The 19,439-nt window shown below is 40.1% G+C and overlaps 1 protein-coding gene across 1 annotated transcript in view; it reads right to left on the reverse strand.

Moving 5' to 3' along the window:
- Positions 1-19,439, reverse strand: part of bin3 (bridging integrator 3) — a 206,833-nt gene that overhangs the window by 97,733 nt on the left and 89,661 nt on the right. Inside the window, exons 4-6 of the mRNA XM_063056935.1 lie at positions 19,289-19,350; positions 13,540-13,676; positions 10,515-10,555 (exon numbers count right to left, since the gene is read on the reverse strand). Of these exons, the coding sequence (XP_062913005.1) occupies positions 10,515-10,555; positions 13,540-13,676; positions 19,289-19,350 (240 nt within the window). The remainder of the gene's footprint in view (positions 1-10,514; positions 10,556-13,539; positions 13,677-19,288; positions 19,351-19,439) is intronic.

The raw sequence follows: 19,439 nt of genomic DNA on the forward strand, positions 1-19,439 counted from the left end.
AATGACCTAGTACGATTTCTGTTTCTCGTTCTCCCTTGTTCCACAAATGACAGCCATCTTCACCACTACTTCTGTCCATTCCAAATTTTTGCGGTAATGTTGTGTGCCTGCAGCACTCTAACCTATCTGGGTTCAGCTATTTTAAACAATTGCTCAATAATTGGTCAAAGAGTGGTCAAAATGTTGTGGTCAGTGTAGCTTCTAACAGAATCCCAGTAACACAGAGAAACCATATTCCATCTGCTTCATGGAAAGCTACCGAGCCTGCCTGTCAGAGACCAAACTTCAATTCCACATGCTCTCTATCACCTGTACACAACGTCACTCTTCATGGAGTTAGCCTGAAAGAACAAGGAAATTAATTCTGAGTGGCTTGGAATGTTGCATTCTTAATAGCAGTGGCACATAAAAGCCACTGGTACAACATAATTCCTCATAGGCTGATAAAACAGTGTGCAACACTAAACTTCTGAGGCTTTACATTGCTAGATACAAGACAGAACAAGATCAGGGAATACTGACAAATAGGAAAGACACATTTAGCTTTTGGTTTTCCTCGCTGCTGAATGTTTTATCCATCAAGTCTTTATTCTTTTATTTTGGAACAAAAAGTCTGATCAGCTTCCCTTAACCAACAAAAATTAAACAGGAACAGATTATGATAAAGATCCTGAAAATTTAAAAACACTTTGTTTTAGAGTCACCAAATACTTCTCCGGTCAACTCACGCAGCAACATAACCACAACAAGATATAAACACATTAAGATTCTGATTAAGGACGCTCACCATCTGGGACATGCCCTCTTCTCATCACTACCATCAGGGAGGAGGCACAGGAGCCTGATAACCCACACTCAGTGCTTTGGAAACAGCTTCTTCCCCCCGCCATCAGTTAGTTCATGAACCCATGAACACCACTTCACCATTTTCTTTTACACTATTTTTTATTTTTTTCTGTAATTTAGAGCAATTTGTTATGCCTGCACTGTTTTGCTACAACAAAACAACAAATCTCACGACTGATGTCAGTCAGCCAGAATAAGAAACCTGATATTGATTTAACTAACTTTTTATCTTTTCTTGTTCTGATCTTCCTCATTCATGAAAATTTTAATGTGTTTAGAATTTCTTTCAGCGGGATATCTTTGCACTTCTCTGTTATTACTGCATTTGCTGCTGCCGGACAAATCATTGTCTTTTTTTAAAACCCCAACAAAGTGCAAAATCACCATGAAATGATTCTGAAATTACACTGTCATCGAGCTACACAGCACAGAAACAAGCTCTTTGGCTCACCACATGTCTACCAACTATGTAATGCCACCTGCCTGCCTTAATTCTACATCTCTCTATGTCTTGCTCATTCGATAATAACTCATTAGGGGTGATTAATAAGTTTGTGACCTAAGGTAGAAGGAGATGAGTTATTAACTTCAAACTTTCTGCATAATCACTCAAAGAGTTGAACTGCATGTGCATGTAACGACAGCCGTATATATAACTCATCTCCTTCTACCTTAGGCCACGAACTTATCAATCACCCCTGCTGTGGACACTTTCTGGAGGACCAAGATCCATATGCTCCACGACCGCTGGACTAAGTGTGTAAATGCAGGCAGGGACTATGTTGAAAAATAAATGTGCTAGGTTTTCTAAAATTGACTCCTTCTACCTCAGGCCACGAACTTATCAATCACCCCTCATAGTTCAAATCCTGCAATTCCACCAACTCATCTTTATGGAAAATTAGAATAACTTTCAAAAATGTTTAATTCAGAACAGATGTTATTATATGCCCTTTCGTAGCCTGCAGTCAGTTTTGTTAAGTGTCTCAGTCAAATGCTACAGAAATCTCCCGTAAATTACAGATAATTCTGGAATATTTTAAAATAGGCATTCAGACCTTCATCATAGTCTCTGTCCCAATCTGATATTGTACTGTGTAGTGCTGATGGATCTTGGCAAGCTTTTGAAAGGAGTACTGTATTAAACACACAAATACTTGGCAATTGTGCACTCCAAAGTTTAATATTAAATAGGCTCAGGAGTGCCTTGGAAAAGCATGCATTTGTCTTTTGCCATTTCAAATTCTTAAGTGTGTCCCAAAATGCTAATTACTTCCAAAGTATTGTCACTATTGTTTCAGAGGCTAATGGGTCTGCCAGTTTCTGCACAGCAAGTTCCTACATATAGATTCAGAAGGAAAAAAATTAGCATTTGCTTTTGTTGAGTTTGCTTGCATATACAGTTGTTTGGTTTACTGCTTGTGCACAAATTTGCTCTTAAGACTGCAGCACTTCTCTGATAATTCAACATATTGGAAATAGACAGAACAACTTTGCATAAATGTATCATTAGTTGTTCAGGTTATGCTTTTTAGGCCATCTTGAAGTGGAATACAGTATTTTAAAATATTCCAGAATTATCTGCAGGATTCAAGCTTTGAGGACAACCGGGCATCTAGGACCCAAACGAATAGTGCAAACAATTGTATGTCTCCTTAACTGAAACCATTGAAATTGACATTGAAAGGAGTGTGAAAGAATAGTAACAATGAATTCAGTAACAAATCAGTTACAAAAAGATAGGAAGTAGAAAGGGAAAGAAAGATTAGGTTAAGAGCTTTAAAAAGATACAAAGGAGATTGACATAGAAAGCTATTTTACAAGTTAAACTATTGAAACATTCAACATCTAGAGATTGAAGAGGTTCCAAGTTCATTAAATGGGTGCCTGGATGAATATAGATAAGATTCCAAAGTTCAAAGTGAATTTATTAAAGTACATATATGTCACATATACAACACAGAGATTTAAATTCATAGGCACAGTAACCATGTTATTTGATATACATTATAATATCTATTCCTAATAACATTGTGATGCAACCCAGAGCTGCAACTTTGGTACATTTCAGAATCTGATCTTCACCTCAAAAAATAATGCTGAGCACCATCAAACTCAAATTTATGTTAACAACAAATTATGGGCTACTGGAACAGTTCACCACTGCTGTCATAAAAATCAGAGATATGAAAGAGGGCAGGAATGAAGGAGCTGAGACCTTGGAGAGCTGTTGGGCTGAACGAGAAATGGAGGAGGAAGACTATGGTGGGATCTATAGACAGTACACTTTGTTCACTAGGTACAATAAAAGCTCTTTACTGGGCAATCAAATATATGAACTTACCTAGTGCTCCCTCCTTCCAGCAACCTGAGAATAATTTTGATTTTATTTTTCTTGATGACTTAGTTTAACTGTGTGAGCTGGGAAATCTGATTTGGAGATCAGAACCTGTATAAAGCCCTTGAATGAGTGTTCAACCCTCATCAAGAAATTAATTAAACAATAGCTAGGTCAGCTGTACAGGCAATCCTTCGTGTGTGATTCACCACTATCTCTTTGCTTTGACCTGATCAAAAGCTCCTTATATTGAGGTCTAATGCTGGCTTTGTATGCAAGACAGCTATTATTCTGACCTGGTACACATGCGTTTCTAAGGCAACATGTGAGGTCTACTGGGAAGGCAAGCATATTACCTCATCCAGGTACAAACACATCAGTAAGCTTATAAAAGGCAGCATCCACCAACAGATTTGTTGTTTATTGGACTGTGAAAACATGCTCATGATGAAGGCATTTTCCAGGTGTTTAAGAGAAACTTGGTGCTTGTTTTAAATCTATCTGGGCTGTATGTTTTGCTAAGTTTACTTATGTATAATCTGAATACATAAACCTAAATTATATTTCTTACCATGAATTTGTCATTGTAGTACATTCCAGCCTGTCTGAGTACATAAAAGCCAAATAAAAAGGCAGCCACAAGACAGTGCAGATGCTGGAATCTGGAGCAACAGTCTACTGGAAGAACACAGCAGATAGAGCAGCAAACTATGGGAGGGAAAAGAACTGGTGGCATTTTGGTCTGAAATCCTGCATCAGGATAAAAAGTCAGACTCTATTCTAGTTGCAAAGCATTTAATGTTCAAAACATGCATACAAGCACATGTTTATGGTGCTCAGCCTTGCAGGTTTCCCGATGGAGACCAAATTTAACTTGAGTCTAGAAAGGACACTAATTCATCCCTGTGAATTATTTTCAGTTTAAATTAGATGTTTATTTGGATTAGCCATCAATCATTATTTTTGTCCTATTAACTTCACAAGAGTTTTTTTTTCTAATTAAGTCAAAAAAAGAATGACTTCTATTTATATGCCATTCATCATGATCTCAGGATACCCAAAGAGATTAAAAAGCAAATGGTAAACATCTGCCTGAAACATTTATTTATTTAACTATTTAACTATTTACTCCCCTTTATACAGTAGATCTGCCTAACTTGCTGAGATCATACAACACTTCATTTGTGTTGCTCAAAATGTAAGTGAAGTTCCTTTGCACTACAGTCACTGTCTGAAATCCCAACATTTGACTACACAGCTGAATTACTGAGAAAAGCAGAAGCTGCAGATGCTGCAAAACTGATATAAAAAATATGATGAAAATACTTAGTCAAGGGAAAAAAAGTAGGTTAACATTTCTGGTTAATGACCTTGCAGCAAAAACAATAAAGATTAGAAACTGAACATATTTTGAACTCCAGAGGAAGGAGAGGACCATAAGATGTGAATATCTGTGATAGTACAGAGATTCAGAGATTAGTTGATACAAATTCTCATGATGGTGGCTGAAAGCTGATAATATAGCAGATGAACAAGGAAGGATGATTTCTCCAAGCATTGCGCGCGCGCGTGTGTGTGTGTGTGTGTGTGTGTGTGTGTGTGTTTGCTTGCTTGCTTGCTTGCTCTGGATTTCCAGCATCTGCAGAATCTTGTGTTAAGAAATAAACTTGCCCGAACTGTGAGATACAAAATATTGTGGTTGCTGAAAATAGATGGGCAACAAGTAATGGCACTGTTGCTGCTGGACAAACTGACGTCTACCTCACAGAAGCTGAATGCCAGCTCTCTGACACTTTCTGGCAGAACACAGCTCCAATAAGGACCATCTGGCTAGAGTCGCACAGAGCTTAATTTCGCCATTCATACACAGCCCACTTCTACCTCCTTCCCAAGATCCACATCAGGTATGCAAAACAATAGTGTTTCTCTGTACCTCCATCTATGTGACAATAATTAACCAGTACATGATGTCGAGTGTTCCCAGCAGCTGCAGTGTTCCATTAACTCACTGTTCCAGCACCTTTTCTCCTCTTCTTCTCATTCACTCTTTGGTAGTTACATCTATTAATAGTCCAGCCTTCCATACACTCTCGATTAAACAGCATCACTGCTATTTGTGTCATTCAATCTCTCTTGACCTCCACCACTTTATCAACCTTCCCTTTCTTCTGTCACCCCCTCTCCTTTCCGTGCAGCCTTAAAAAGTTTGATTCCTAACATTTTCTGGTTCAGGTAAAAGGTCACTGATGTAAAACATTAATTCTTCACATTAACTTTTCTAACTTGCTGCCTGTTTCAAGCGTTTTCAGTTCTTATTTATGATTTATTTTGTTGACTGCATATACTAAATATATTATCTATCTCTTATTTGTATGTTATTCCAATCTAAAGAAAGTTCCACAAAGAAATGAGGATTTGTGTTTATAGTGCAGTTAAAATTTTCTTCAAAATTATATTGAAGCAAATCACATTTAGTAAGACACTTGAGATGTAACTGCACTACTGCAAAACTTCCTCACTGATTGAGCGTCTGCTGTTGGTTGCAGATCAGGAGCAGGAAAGCCGCACAGAGAACCGCAGGTCATCAGCATCCGTCTAAATAGACGACAGACCCCAATCTAATACTTTACCTGAGAATATGGCTTGCAATCACTAGGCATTGCTTCAACATTAGACCATAAGACCATAAGACAAAGGAGCAGAAGTAGGCCATTCAGCCCATCGAGTCTGCTCCACCATTTTATCATGAGCTGATCCATTTTATCCTATTTGGTCCCACTGCCCCGCCTTCTCACCATAACCTTTGATGCCCTGGCTACTCAGATACCTATCAATCTCTGCCTTAAATACACCCAATGACTTGGCCTCCACTGCTGCCCGTGGCAACAAATTCCATAGATTCACCACCCTCTGACTAAAAAAATTTCTTCGCATTTCTGTTCTGAAAGGGCGCCCTTCAATCCTGAAGTCATGCCCTCTCGTACTAGACTCCCCCATCATGGGAAACAACTTTGCCACATTCACTCTGTCCATGCCTTTTAACATTCGAAATGTTTCTATGAGGTCTCCCCTCATTCTTCTAAACTCCAAGGAATACAGTCCAAGAGCGGACAAACGTTCCTCATATGTTAACCCTCTCATTCCCAGAATCATTCTCGTGAATCTTCTCTGTACCCTCTCCAACGTCAGCACATCCTTTCTTAAATAAGGAGACCAAAACTGCCCACAGTACTCCAAGTGAGGTCTCACCAGCGCCTTATAGAACCTCAACATCACATCCCTGCTCCTATACTCTATTCCTCTAGAAATGAATGCCAACATTGCATTTGCCTTCTTCACTACTGACTCAACCTGGAGGTTAACTTTAAGGGAATCCTGTACAAGGACTCCCAAGTCCCGTTGCATCTCAGAACTTTGAATTCTTTCCCCACTTAAATAATAGTCTGCCCGTTTATTTTTTCTGCCAAAGTGCATAACCATACACTTTCCAACATTGTACTTCATTTGCCACTTCTCTGCCCATTCTTCCAATCTATCCAAGTCTCTCTGCAGACTCTCCGTTTCCTCAGCACTACCGGCCCTCCACCTATCTTCGTATCATCAGCAAACTTAGCCACAAAGCCATCTATTCCATTATCCAAATCGTTAATGTACAATGTAAAAAGAAGCAGCCCCAACACTGATCCCTGTGGAACACCACTGGTAACCGGCAGCCAACCAGAATAGGATCCCTTTATTCCCACTCTCTGTTTCCTGCCAATCAGCCAGTGCTCTATCCACGTATGTAACTTTCCTGTAATTCCATGGGCTCTTATCTTGTTAAGCAGCCTCATGTGTGGCACCTTGTCAAAGGCCTTCTGAAAATCCAAATATACAACATCCACTGCATCTCCCTCGTCTAGCCTACTGGTAATTTCCTCAAAAAATTGTAATAGGTTTGTCAGGCAGGATTTTCCTTTAAGGAATCCATGCTGAGCTCTGCCTATCTTGTCATATGCCTCCAGGTACTCTGCAACCTCATCCTTGACAATCGACTCCAACAACTTCCCAACCACCAACGTCAAGTTAACAGGTCTATAATTTCCTTTTTGCTTCCTTGCCCCCTTCTTAAATAGCGGAGTGACATTTGCAATCTTCCAGTCCTCCGGAACCATGCCAGAATCTATCGATTTTTGAAAGATCATCGCTAATGCCTCCGCAATCTCCACAGCTACTTCCTTCAGAACACGAGGGTGCATTCCATCTGGTCCGGGAGATTTATCGACCTTTAGCCTATTCAGCTTTGCAGACAATTCAGCCACAATTGCATGTTCAAATTCCATATATTTATCCAAGTGGCATTCTCTGACCAATAACATGCTCTCCATTATAATGGTCCTTCATAGATGTGAAACTTTCTAAGTTGGCAGGTTGATGGCAGCAGCGTATTGACCTGAAATTGTTTGTACGCAAGAAAGCCAAAGAGACGAAATAATATTTCTGAGTGAGAGAGGTTGTATGTGTGTATGCACACATGCATGATTCCCACAGATTCTTGTTTAGTCTAATTCCATCATGCCATTAATGATGAAATCATAATTCCTGTATCATGGACTTCAGCTTGTGAAAAATCAAAAGATAGTTGGTGTGGTGCTTGCATTTTGTTGGTCGTGGCCAGAATCAACTCCTGCTTAAGCAATTTGCCTATTGCCACAATAGGTCTACAGCAGATGCAATCTGACTAGCTCTCCTTTCAACCTTGGATCACCTGGACAATAGTAATACCTATGTCAGGCTGCTGTTCATTGATTACAGATTAACCGTATCATCCCCTCTGTACTAATCAACAAGCTCCAAAACCTAGGCCTCTGTGCCTCCCTCCACAGCTGGATCCTTGACTTCCTCATCAGGAGGCCACAGTCAGTGTGGATCAGAAATAACACTTCCTCACTGGCAATCAACACTGGTGCACCTCAAGGTTGCGTGCTTAGCCTACTGTTCTACTCTCTCTACACCCACAACTGTATGGGTAGGCACAGCTCAAATGCCATCTATAAATTTGCCGATGACACAACTATTGTTAAGAGAATTTCAGATGGTGTCGAGAAGGCATACAAGAGTGAGATAAATCAGCTGTTTGAGTGGTGTTGCAACGGCAACCTTGCATACAACATCAGTAAGGCCAAGGAGTTGATTATGGACTTGAGGAAGAGGAAGTTGAGGGAACACACACCAGTCCTAATCGAGGGATCAGCAGTGGAAATGGAGAGCAACTTCAAGTTCCTGGTTGTCAATACATCTGGATCTATCCTGGGACCAATATATTAATGCAACTACAAACAAAGCACAACAGCAATAACATTTCCTTAGGAGTTTGAGGGGAGTTGGAATGTCACTATAGAGTCCAACAAATTTCTACAAATGTACCATGATGTGCATTCTAGCTTACTGCATCATCATCTGGTATGGAGGGAGCATCAGAGAGGATTGGGAAAAGCTGCAGAAGGTTGTAAACTCTGTGATCTCCAACATGGGCATAGCCTCCCCAGCATCGAAGATATCTTCAAAGGGCAATACCTCAAAAAGGCTGCAGTCATCAGTAAGGACTCCCTTCACCTGTGACATGCCCTTTCAAGCAGGTAGTACAGGAGTCTGAAGACACACACTCAAAGTGAACAGCTTCTTTCCTTCTGCCATCAGGTTTCTGAATGGACAATGAACCCATGAACACCACCTATTTTTTCCCTTTTGCACTACTTATTTAATTTATTTTTTTATATATGGATTTCTTATTGCTATTTATAGTTTTTTTATGACAATGTACTGCACTGTACTGCTGCCGCAAAACAACATTTTTCACGAATATGCCAGTGATATTAACTCTGAATTTGATTCTGATTCTGATTGAAATTAGCCTCCAGTGATGGAAAGTCACTAGTCATTGAAAAATTACTAGTCAATTCAAATCAAGCTTGGACTGGCCTGCTATAATCAGCAGGGGGATATAATGAAGAACCGCATGCAATTGACTTCCAAAACAGATTTCCACTGGGCTCCGGGATATTATTCTGCTGTCTCTATCCCACAGATCCCAAGGCAGCAGACTAAAAAAAATAGTTGCACTCAAGCAAGGGTGGAATCAGTAATTCATTGAGTGGAGCAGAAGGTTCCAAGGGGGCAAAAACAAAGAATCTTTCAGGTCTTCACACAAAAGTTTTGAATCTGTTCTCAACTCATATGAACTTTTGTAAAGAATCATATGTTGATTCTTTACAAACTGGTAAGTACACAGGCAAAAAAATTGAAGAATTTCAAAAGTATGAATTGCCCTCATCTGGTAACTTATACCTGCTTCTTCTGGCAGGGTCTACTTAATACTTTAGGCAAATACACCACAGAATCAACTAGCTGTGAATAAATATAGAATAATGCAAGTCCGGACGGATGGGGTTCACTATCTAGAATTTACAGTTATCACTGCTGGCTTCACAGATGAGAAATATTTGGTTCTGCTTCTGGAGTGTGTTGAATACTTTTTAACTTCACTATTCAGTGGGAATAGACAGTGATTTTGGTGACTCAGATTTGCTTGGCTTGTGACTCTCACTCACTGGCTGATTCATCTGCTAGAAACTTCCCAACCTACCCCCTCATCTATTCCCTACGGTCCTTTTGCACTCCCATATGTCTGATCAATGGGACCAATACTCTGATGTTCGAGTATAAACATTCCTTGAACTTATCCTGATACAGACAAACAGAACAAGGAGATTATGTTGGATCATTATATTGTGGTTTGGCCACAATCAGAGTAAATTCTGGCCACTGAACATCAGAAGAGTGCAGGAAGTGCTGGATAGAGGATGTTCCAGGAAAGAGGGATTTAATTTACAAGGAAGACAGGAGAAGCTAAGATTGTTCTCTCTGGAGCAAAGAAGACTGAGAAGGCACTTAATTGGTGTTCGAAATCTTGACAAGGTTTAGGGAAGGAACTAGAGCAAACAGTTCACTTAGTGGAGGGTTCAAGTTCCAAAGGACAAAGACTTAAATTAGTGAGCAAAGGATCTATGGAAGGTACAAGGAAAAGCTCTCTTTTATGCAGTCAGTGGTCTCAATCCTTAAAAAATGCGGTGCATGTGGAATTGACAATGGTCTTAAGAAAAGAACCGGATAAGTGGGTGAATGGTTTCACTTCTGAATTAACTTGCACAAGAGATCAGCTGTAACCAATAATTAACAGAAGAAATAGATTATCCTTTTACTGCATCTGTTAATATATCCATCATTTCTTTCTTTCAAACAACCATGCCAGGCATATTCCAACAAGAACATACATTTAATAAATACTTACTTTTTTAAGGGTTCAATGGTCGTTTTCTGAATCTGATTGACCTGATAAAGAAACACTTTGCATAAATATACTGAACCATGAAAGGAAGTACAAGTTAGAAGTAAAAGATGCATGCAAAAATGAAGATAAAATAGCATGTGGGTAATTCCAATGTACTAGGGTGCAAATAATTTTCATACCAAACCGTACAAGACAATTTACATAAATTTCAATTTTTAATTTCTGATTTTCACTACTTCTATATGATTACATCAGGCTTTGGGACTGACCTCCAAGATCATTTGAACAGACATGGAAGTACTAAATTGACCAGACAAATCCAAACACCAGATATTACTCTACTTGTGTTGGAATGGAGATAGGAAATAGATTCGCCCACAGCTTCACATACAAGTGAAATGTCATTTCTCCCAAACAATCCTTAAGGAAGCCTCTCAAAAACCCCAAGCCACATCATGGAATCTTAAACACAAAGGTGGCATTTAGCACTTCTGCTGTCCCATTGACTATGGATTCAGATTACTGTTTCACTGCACTTTCCCCTCAGCCCTGTAACATCTCCTTGTTAACTACTTTTGTTTTAAAGCTGCAATTAATCTTCACCATTTTCACTATCCTTTCAGGAAATGCACCCTTCACTGGATCTTGCATCAAACAATGCTAATTATTTTGCCCTTTTGTTTTGCAAATCAGATTCCCCCAGTGACCAACTCTCCTGCCAACACAAAGTTCCTCTCTCTATACCCCAAACCAAGGTGACTCGACTGGACTGCTGTTTGGAGTTCCACACGATAGGAAGGTTGTTGGGCAAGCAGAGACAGAGTAGCCCCGATCAGCACACTACTGCTTAGTATGAAGAAACACAAATACAAAGTAAGTCTTGAAAACTATGGCACAAAGTGTAACTATATTAGTTTATAATTATGAAAAGGTACATTATTAAGTAAAAGTAATACAAGGTTAAATTCAAAAGACTTTAGATGGAAGACAATTAAGAGGGCTGTGGAACAGTGCAATATTCTACCTAGTTAGCAATGGTTGAGACCATAACAACACTCAAGAATAAGCTAGAGAAGTGGCTGAGGAAAGGAAGAAGAAGACATGATTTGGATTACAGTTCGAGAGAAGATAAAAGCAACAACATGTACTTCATGGATCATAGAGTCATATCCATTCCATACAGCATGGAAACAGGATCTTTGGGCCAACTGTCCATGTCAACCACAGCACCCTCCCTGCTATTCCCAGTTCCTGTGTTCAGCCCTTAATCCCTAAAGCCCTTTTCCTCCATCTGCTTATCCAAATGCCTCTTAAATATTGCAATTGTATCCACCCTCAGCCACTTCCTTTGGCAGCTCATTCTAGGTTCTCACTACCTTCTGTGTAAAAACGTTACCTCTCTTAAACTACCTTCCCTTAAATTTCTTCCCTCTTATCTAGCTTCTGTGTCCTCCAGTTTTCCACTCCCTAATCCTAGGAGAAAGACTATGACTGTCCATCTTATCCATACCCCTCACGGTTTTATAAGCTTCTATGATGTCACCCGTTATTGTTGATTTTATTTCTTTATTTATTAATAAAGAACTGGTACAGGTCTGGACTGCGGAAGGACACCAGAGCACCTGGAGGAAACCCACACGCATGCAGGAAGGAACGCATAAATTTGCTTACAGACAACGCTGGAGTTGAACTCCAAACTCTCACGCTCCAAACTGCAATAACCTCAGGCTAACTGCTACGCTACCGTGGTGCCCCAGGAACCTTCTATGACCAGGGTTACGAACCCGGGCCACAGTCATGAAAGTGTTGAATCCTAACCACTAGACCGCCAGTGACATTCTCTTTATTGCCTGGAGCGCACTCTCCTGTGCTCTGGGGAATAAAGATCCAGTGTGGCCAATATAACTGAAGAACCTCTTAGGATTATATTTAACTCTGCCTGCCAATTCTATCTCAGACTATCTTCCTGCCTTCCTGACTTCCCTCTTAAGCTTCCTCTAAATATGTTATATTCATCAAAGCATTCATTTATACCCAGCTGCCTTAAAGTAATGCACTTCATTCTTTTTCTTCACCAGAGCCTCTTTACCTTTTGTCAGCCACGGTCCACTGAACTTTAGTATTTCTGCTCTTCACCGTAACAGGAACATGCTGCCCTTAGAATCTTGATATGACTCTTTTATAAGCCAATCCTCCCTTAATTGTTTTCACAATCACAGTGCTAGCTACTTCAGAGGGCATTAAAATTTGCCTCTTGTTTGACTCAAGTCACATATAGTCAAACCTTCATGGAGCATTCATGGAGCACACAAGATACTGCAGAAGCTGGAAATGAGAGCAACAAATAATCTGCTGGAAAAACTTAGCCAGTCAAGCAGCATCAGTGTGGAGGAAATGAACTGTCAATAAGGGAGGTTGAAATCCTGCATCAGGGCAAGTCAGATCTACTTTTACAATCAATTTTTAGCCGTGCAGACTTACTCATCACTCAGATTTTGATTTTCCAAATTGTTTAAGTAGGACAGTCAGGAGGGAATGGAGAGGATGGGACTATTTTCCCTGAAGTAAAGGAGGCTGAGGGGTGGCCTTCCAGAGGTTTATAAAATCAAGAGGAGCAAAAATAAGGTGAATGATCACAGCCTTTTCCTCAGGATAAGGCAGCCTAAAATCTACAAAGTATTTGCTTAAAGTGAGGGAGGAAGAATTTTAAAAGAACTTGAGGGGCAACTTTTTCACACAAAGGATGATGTGTATATGGAACAAACTACCAGAGGAAGGGGTACAAGTGGGTACAATTACACTTAAAAGTTATTTAGACAGGTACATGAATAAGCAAGGTTCAGAGAGTTATGGATCAAACATGGGGAAGTGGGCTAGATGAGGTAAACAACTTGATTGACACAGATGAGTTGGACCAAAGACCTATTTCTGAGCTGTCTAACTGGTGCATCCAGCACTACACTATCCTGATAGAGCAATTTGCTCTACTTTGCCGTTTAAATAACGTGAAACAAAATATGCAAACCTTCTCCTGATTGAAGGCGTCCATTCTGCGCATCGCAGTGTCCAGAGCAGTCACCGTCTCCATGAAAGTTTGATCTTGATCACACAAAGGGTTGGCTAACAGATCTGATGAAATTTTCACTGCGGATTTTGACATTGCTGCCGAGGAGAACGTTACAGTACTTAATTGAAAAAGTATTAATTAGGTAAAGTAAGTGCATCATATTTATCACCCAGACCCATGCAATGTCTTTTCCTTGAAACAGCAAAATAAACACACTAACATTGATATTCCTCTATCTGCCATTAATAATGCTTTAATGTTCTCTAATATAGCGCAAACTACTCATCCATCCTCCTTTATGTTAAAGAGATTATCCACTCCCAAGATTTATACAAATTTTGAGCTATTAATATGTCTTTATGAAGGAGAGTAAGGTAGCGTCTTTGTGTGTGGTTTTTATTTCATCAGTTTAAAGGATTGTGATTTACACGCCAACATGACATATATTTTGAAATGGCAGCATCAGCCTAAGCTGAGTATGAAGTTTCACTGCCTTGCAACACTTGTGTTATTCTAAAATGGGCATGTGCCAACATCCCCCATGCTAGGATTAATATAAGACAAGAAAAAAATAACTGAAATGAAACATTTGGAGAGACAAGAAATGACAAGTCAGATTATTATGTAGTTAAGTTGGGAGGGAATGCAAGAGTGAAAACGAGAATCTCAATACTCAAATCTCAAATGACTGAATTAGAAATGGTTTAGGTCATCTCATATTTCTGTGATCAGTAGGATGGAGGAAAATGAAGTATACTTAAAAGTCATTCTTTTGCTGCATTTAAAATCTCTGTTTTTTTGTTTTGTCTTTTTTACAGTTCACTCAGCGAAGTGTAGCTGCTCTCCATTTCTCAGAATCATTGCCAGGTATGATACTATTCGGACCTGGTCTGCTACTCCCAGCACTAAAAACCTGGTCAAAACCTAACAAATAGTGTCATATACCTTCACAGCTTGATCATGGTGCTACTAGGTTGAAGAGTTGTTACAGTTTTAAATGTAGCACAATGGATCTCATTTTTGCTTTTGAATTAAAAGTGTGTCTTCATGTTCAAGATCAACACCAGAGATGAGTACTGGAGATTCAAATTATGTTAGATACAGTGTTTGAGTGGACACCTTTCAAATTATACATTGAACTACAGACCCAGTCCATCATCTCGACTGGATAAAGACAATAGACAATAGGTGCAGGAGTAGGCCATTTGGCCCTTTGAGCCAGCACTGCCATTCACTGTGATCATGGCTGATCATCCGCAAACAGTACCCTTTTCCTGCCTTCTCCCCATATCCCTTGACTCCGCTATCTTTAAGAGCTCTACCTAACTCTTCCTTGAAAGAATCAGAGAATTGGCCTCCACTGCCTTCTGAGGCAGAGCATTCCACAGAACCACAACCCTCTGTGTGAAAAAGTTTTTCCTCAACTCCATTCTAAATGGTCTACCCCTTATTCTTAAACTGTGGCCTCTGGTTCTGGACTCCCCCAACATCGGGAACATGTTTCCTGCCTCGAGCATGTCCATTCCCTTAATAATCTTATATGTTTCAATCAGATCCCCTGTCATCCTTCTAAATTCCAGTGTACACAAGATCTCATGGCCAATATTTACCGTCCAACTATAATCTCTTGTAGTTACCTGATCATCATCTTATTACTGTTTTTGGAAATGTGGTGTGTGTAAATGCTGCCTTATGTTTCCTTCTATACAAATGGTACAAACGGTTTCAGAAGCAAGCACTTCAATGGCTACATAGCTATTGGGATTTCCTGAGGTCAAGGAAGGCAAATTTAAAAAGCCTGTCTTTTTATTTACTAGATTCAATGGATACAAAATGGAAGGTTAGGGAACAAAATATAAATTTAGGCAGTACAATCCAAAATGTTTCAAGTTGGCTTTTGCTAAAATGATGCTTTCCTCTAAAGGCCGCTAATATAATTCCACATTAGGCTGAAGACAAGAAATACATTAAAGCTGTTTTATTTCCAGCATTCAGCATTTTAACAAAAAAAATCTCAACATCCAGCTTGAGTTGCAGAATGTCAATTATCATTTTAGTGTGAGTCATGCAACATTCACTTTTTCTTTGTCAGTGACCATTTAGCTACATTACATAACATACATCTAAATCTCTCATGTTATTTTTAAAAGTATAATGGGTGCAAGAGCTTGTGCAAGCAAAAGCACATCTTGAGGTTCTAATGTACTGCAATTGTTGTTCAGTTCTAATATGTAATCATATACTCAATGTACAGTGGCACTGTATTCAAGGCACTATATTCACAGTGTAAAATGACTGACTCTTCCAACCAGGATCACTCTGCTAGGCTACTAATTTAATTTACTCTTTTCGTTTCATTGCCATATTAAGTTTTAATTAGTTTCTAGTAAACATATACCAGCTTGCTTGCCAGTGATGAAGGACGCACATTATGAAAAATTTCATCAGATTGTAGGAGTACATTTCACAAGAAATCTTTCCCTTTCAGTAACAAACAAGAGTTCTTGCAGTGACTCGGGAGTGATACATCAAATTATCAGATATGAAGGTCACTGGTAGTAAGCATAATGCCAGCTCAGCCATATATTCGTCAGACTTGGTGATTCCGGAGTTGAACACAAGATCCAGACTGACTCTCCAAAACAGTATTGTAGCCATACTGAGCTACCTGAGGAGGTCTCTTTCTCTCCAGGCCTGATGAAGGATCTCGGCCTGAAACTTCGACTGTTTGCTCTTTTCTGTAGATGCTGCCTCACCTGAGTTCCTCCTGCGTTTTCAGTCTGTTGCTATCTGAGGAGGCACAGGCCTCTGCATGATGCAAAAGATCCGGAGCATTATCTTGAAAAAAAGTGCAAGGCCATTTTACTTCACTATCCTTACTAACGTTTGTCCCTGGAACAATACATAAAGTCACTAAATTGTTTATTTCATTGCTGTAAATGCAAGCTGATTATGCTGAAGTGTGACGCATCATTACCCACAAGAATGACTGCAGTTTAAAATCAGCTGTAAAGAATTTGGCAGTGATGCAATTCAAATGTCACTTCTTTCTTCCAAATTCAAGGTGAATAAAAATGAGTTTCAATACCATGAGTTGTACTGAATGACTGGAGCGTGCCCATGTTGCAACGAATAGCAGAAGTGAATAGTTTATTTGCATCAGCTAGTACTCACTGGAATTAAGAAGAATGAGGGGAGGATCTCATTAAACCTATTGAATATTGAAAGGAAGAGAAATCTGCACATGTTGGAAATCCAAGCAACACACACAGAATCCTGGAGGAACTCAACAGGCCCGGCAGCATCTACAGAAAAGGCCAGGCACATCTTGTGTTCAGCCTCGGCTGTACCCTTTTCCATAGATGCTGCCATGGATGTGGAGAGGATGTTTCCTACAGAGGGGGAGTCTAGGACCCTGAGACACAGTCTCAGAATTGAACGATGTCCCTTTAGAACAGAGATGAGGAGGAATTTCTTCAGAAAGAGAGTGGTGAATCCAAGGAATTCATTGCCACAGATGGCTGAAGAGGCCAAATAATTGGTTGTATTTAAAGCAGAGGTTGATAGCTTCTTGATTAGTAAGGGTGTTAAGGGTTAACATAGAACATAGAAATCTACAACACATCACAGACTCTTTGGTCCACAATGTTGTGCTGACCATTTAACCTACTCAAGAAACAGCCTAGCATTTCCCTACTGCATAGCCCTTTCTTTTTCTAAGCTGCATGTACCTATCTAGGGTCTCTTAAAAGACCTTATTGTATCTGCTTCCACCACCAACACCGGCAGTGCATTCCACGCAGCCACAACTCTGTGTGAAAAACTCACCCCTGACATCCCCTCTGTACCTTAAAGCACCTTAAAACTAGGCCCCCTCATGTTAGGCATTTCAGCCCTGGGAAAAAGCCTCTAGCTATCCACACGATCAATGCCCCTCATCATCTTATACACCTCTATCAGGTCACCTCTCATCCTCCATTGCTCCAAGGAGAAAAGGTCAAGTTCACTCAACCTATTCCCATAAGGCATGCTCTCCAATCCAGGCAACATCCTTGTAAATCTCCTCTGCACTCTCTTTGTAATATCCACATCTTTCCTGTAGTGAGGTGACCAGAAATAAACACAGTACTCCAGGTGGGGTCTGACCAAGGTTTTATTTAGCTGTAACATTACCTCACAGCTTTTGAACTCAATCCCATGATTGATGAATGCCAACACACCATACATGGGTTACAGGGAGAAAGCAGTAGAATGGGGTTAAGAAGGATAATAAATCAGCCATGATGGAATGGTGGAGAAGACTGGATAGACTGGATGGCCTTATTCTTCTTCTATGTCTTATGGTTTTATGTTACCTGGAGCTGTATTATTTCTCAGAGAATGTGAAATTGGGTGTAGCTTCAAACTACCAAGTATGTCAGATATGGCTATAAGCGGCACTGGGGCCCCACAGGAGACTGTATTGGCTCCCTTCCTGTTTACCCTATATACATCAGAGTTTAGATACAACACTGAGTCATGTCATGTGCAGAAATTCTCTGATGACTCAGCAATAGCTGGGTATATAAAGAGAGGACAGGAGGATGACTACAGGGCCCTAGTGGAGGACTTTGTCAGATGGTGTAAGCTAAATCATCTGCAGCTCAACATGGGTAAGACAAAGGAGATGGTAATGAACCTGAGGAAAACTAAGCCTGCACTGCTTCCTGTTACTATTGACAGTGAGAATGTGGATGTGGTGAGAACCTACAAGTACCTGGATGACAGACGTGAGTAGAGCATCAACACAGAGGCCACGTACGAAGGGCCAGGGTTACCTCTGTTTCCTGAGAAGACTGAGGTCCTTTGGCGTACGCAGGCCTCTCCTTCACATGTTCTACCAGTCAGTTGCCGCCAGTACAATCTTCTATGCAGTGCTGTGCTGGGGCAATGGCATCTACACAGGTGATGCCAACAGGCTCAATAAACTGATTAGAAAGGTTGGCTCTGTTATAGGAGTCAAACTGGACACACTGGAGCCTGTGGTAGAACAAAGGACCCTACAGAAAGTCGTGCCAAATCTGGACAATGTTTCTCACCCTCTGCATGCAACCTTGGCTGAACAGAGGAGCACTTTAAGTAATAGAATAAGACAAACACACTGCTCCAAAATGCACTGTATGAGGTCATTTTTATCCTCAGCCAGTAGGCTCTATAACGAGTCAACCTAAGACCTATAACCTTCTGTTAGACTGTTTGAGGTAACTTATTTTTTATTCTTTCTAATTCTCTTCTAATATTTATATCTGTGAACTTGTAATGCTACTGTGACACTGTAATTTCCTTTGAGATCAATAAAGTATCTATCTATATGTATACTCTCTTCAGTCCTGTTACCTACCTATGCATAAAATATCATGCCTATATACACTGTGCATACCAAAAATGCATTCCATTATCATCTTAATGCTCTATCCCCAGGAATGGAATTCACATCCTCGAGCACAGAAATTACATTCTAAGACCACATAGCCACAAATCACTTCTCCCTCTGCCTTCAAACCCAGAATCTATCCCTATTACCCTTGTATACAAAAGCTACAATGTAGCCATTGAGATAAACATGTTTGTGAATGTCACAAGAAGGCTGCCTTGCCTCCTTGTCTCCAGGTAGTTCACAGGTGTGCCCACACCTCCGAATTCTGCCTCGTACAGCACTCACACTTACCCACATCTGCCTCGGTACTCTTCTTCATATCTTTGTGAAGCTTCTTAATTTGGTCTTCTAGCCTAAATGTAGAACCACCGTGAATCTCAGAAGCTGATTAACATTTCACAGCAGAAACAAAAAACAAACTTCTGTTGCCGCAAGTTTCTAT

Source organism: Mobula hypostoma, chromosome 8 (genome assembly GCF_963921235.1).
Source record: "Mobula hypostoma chromosome 8, sMobHyp1.1, whole genome shotgun sequence".
Lineage (NCBI taxonomy): Eukaryota > Metazoa > Chordata > Chondrichthyes > Myliobatiformes > Myliobatidae > Mobula > Mobula hypostoma.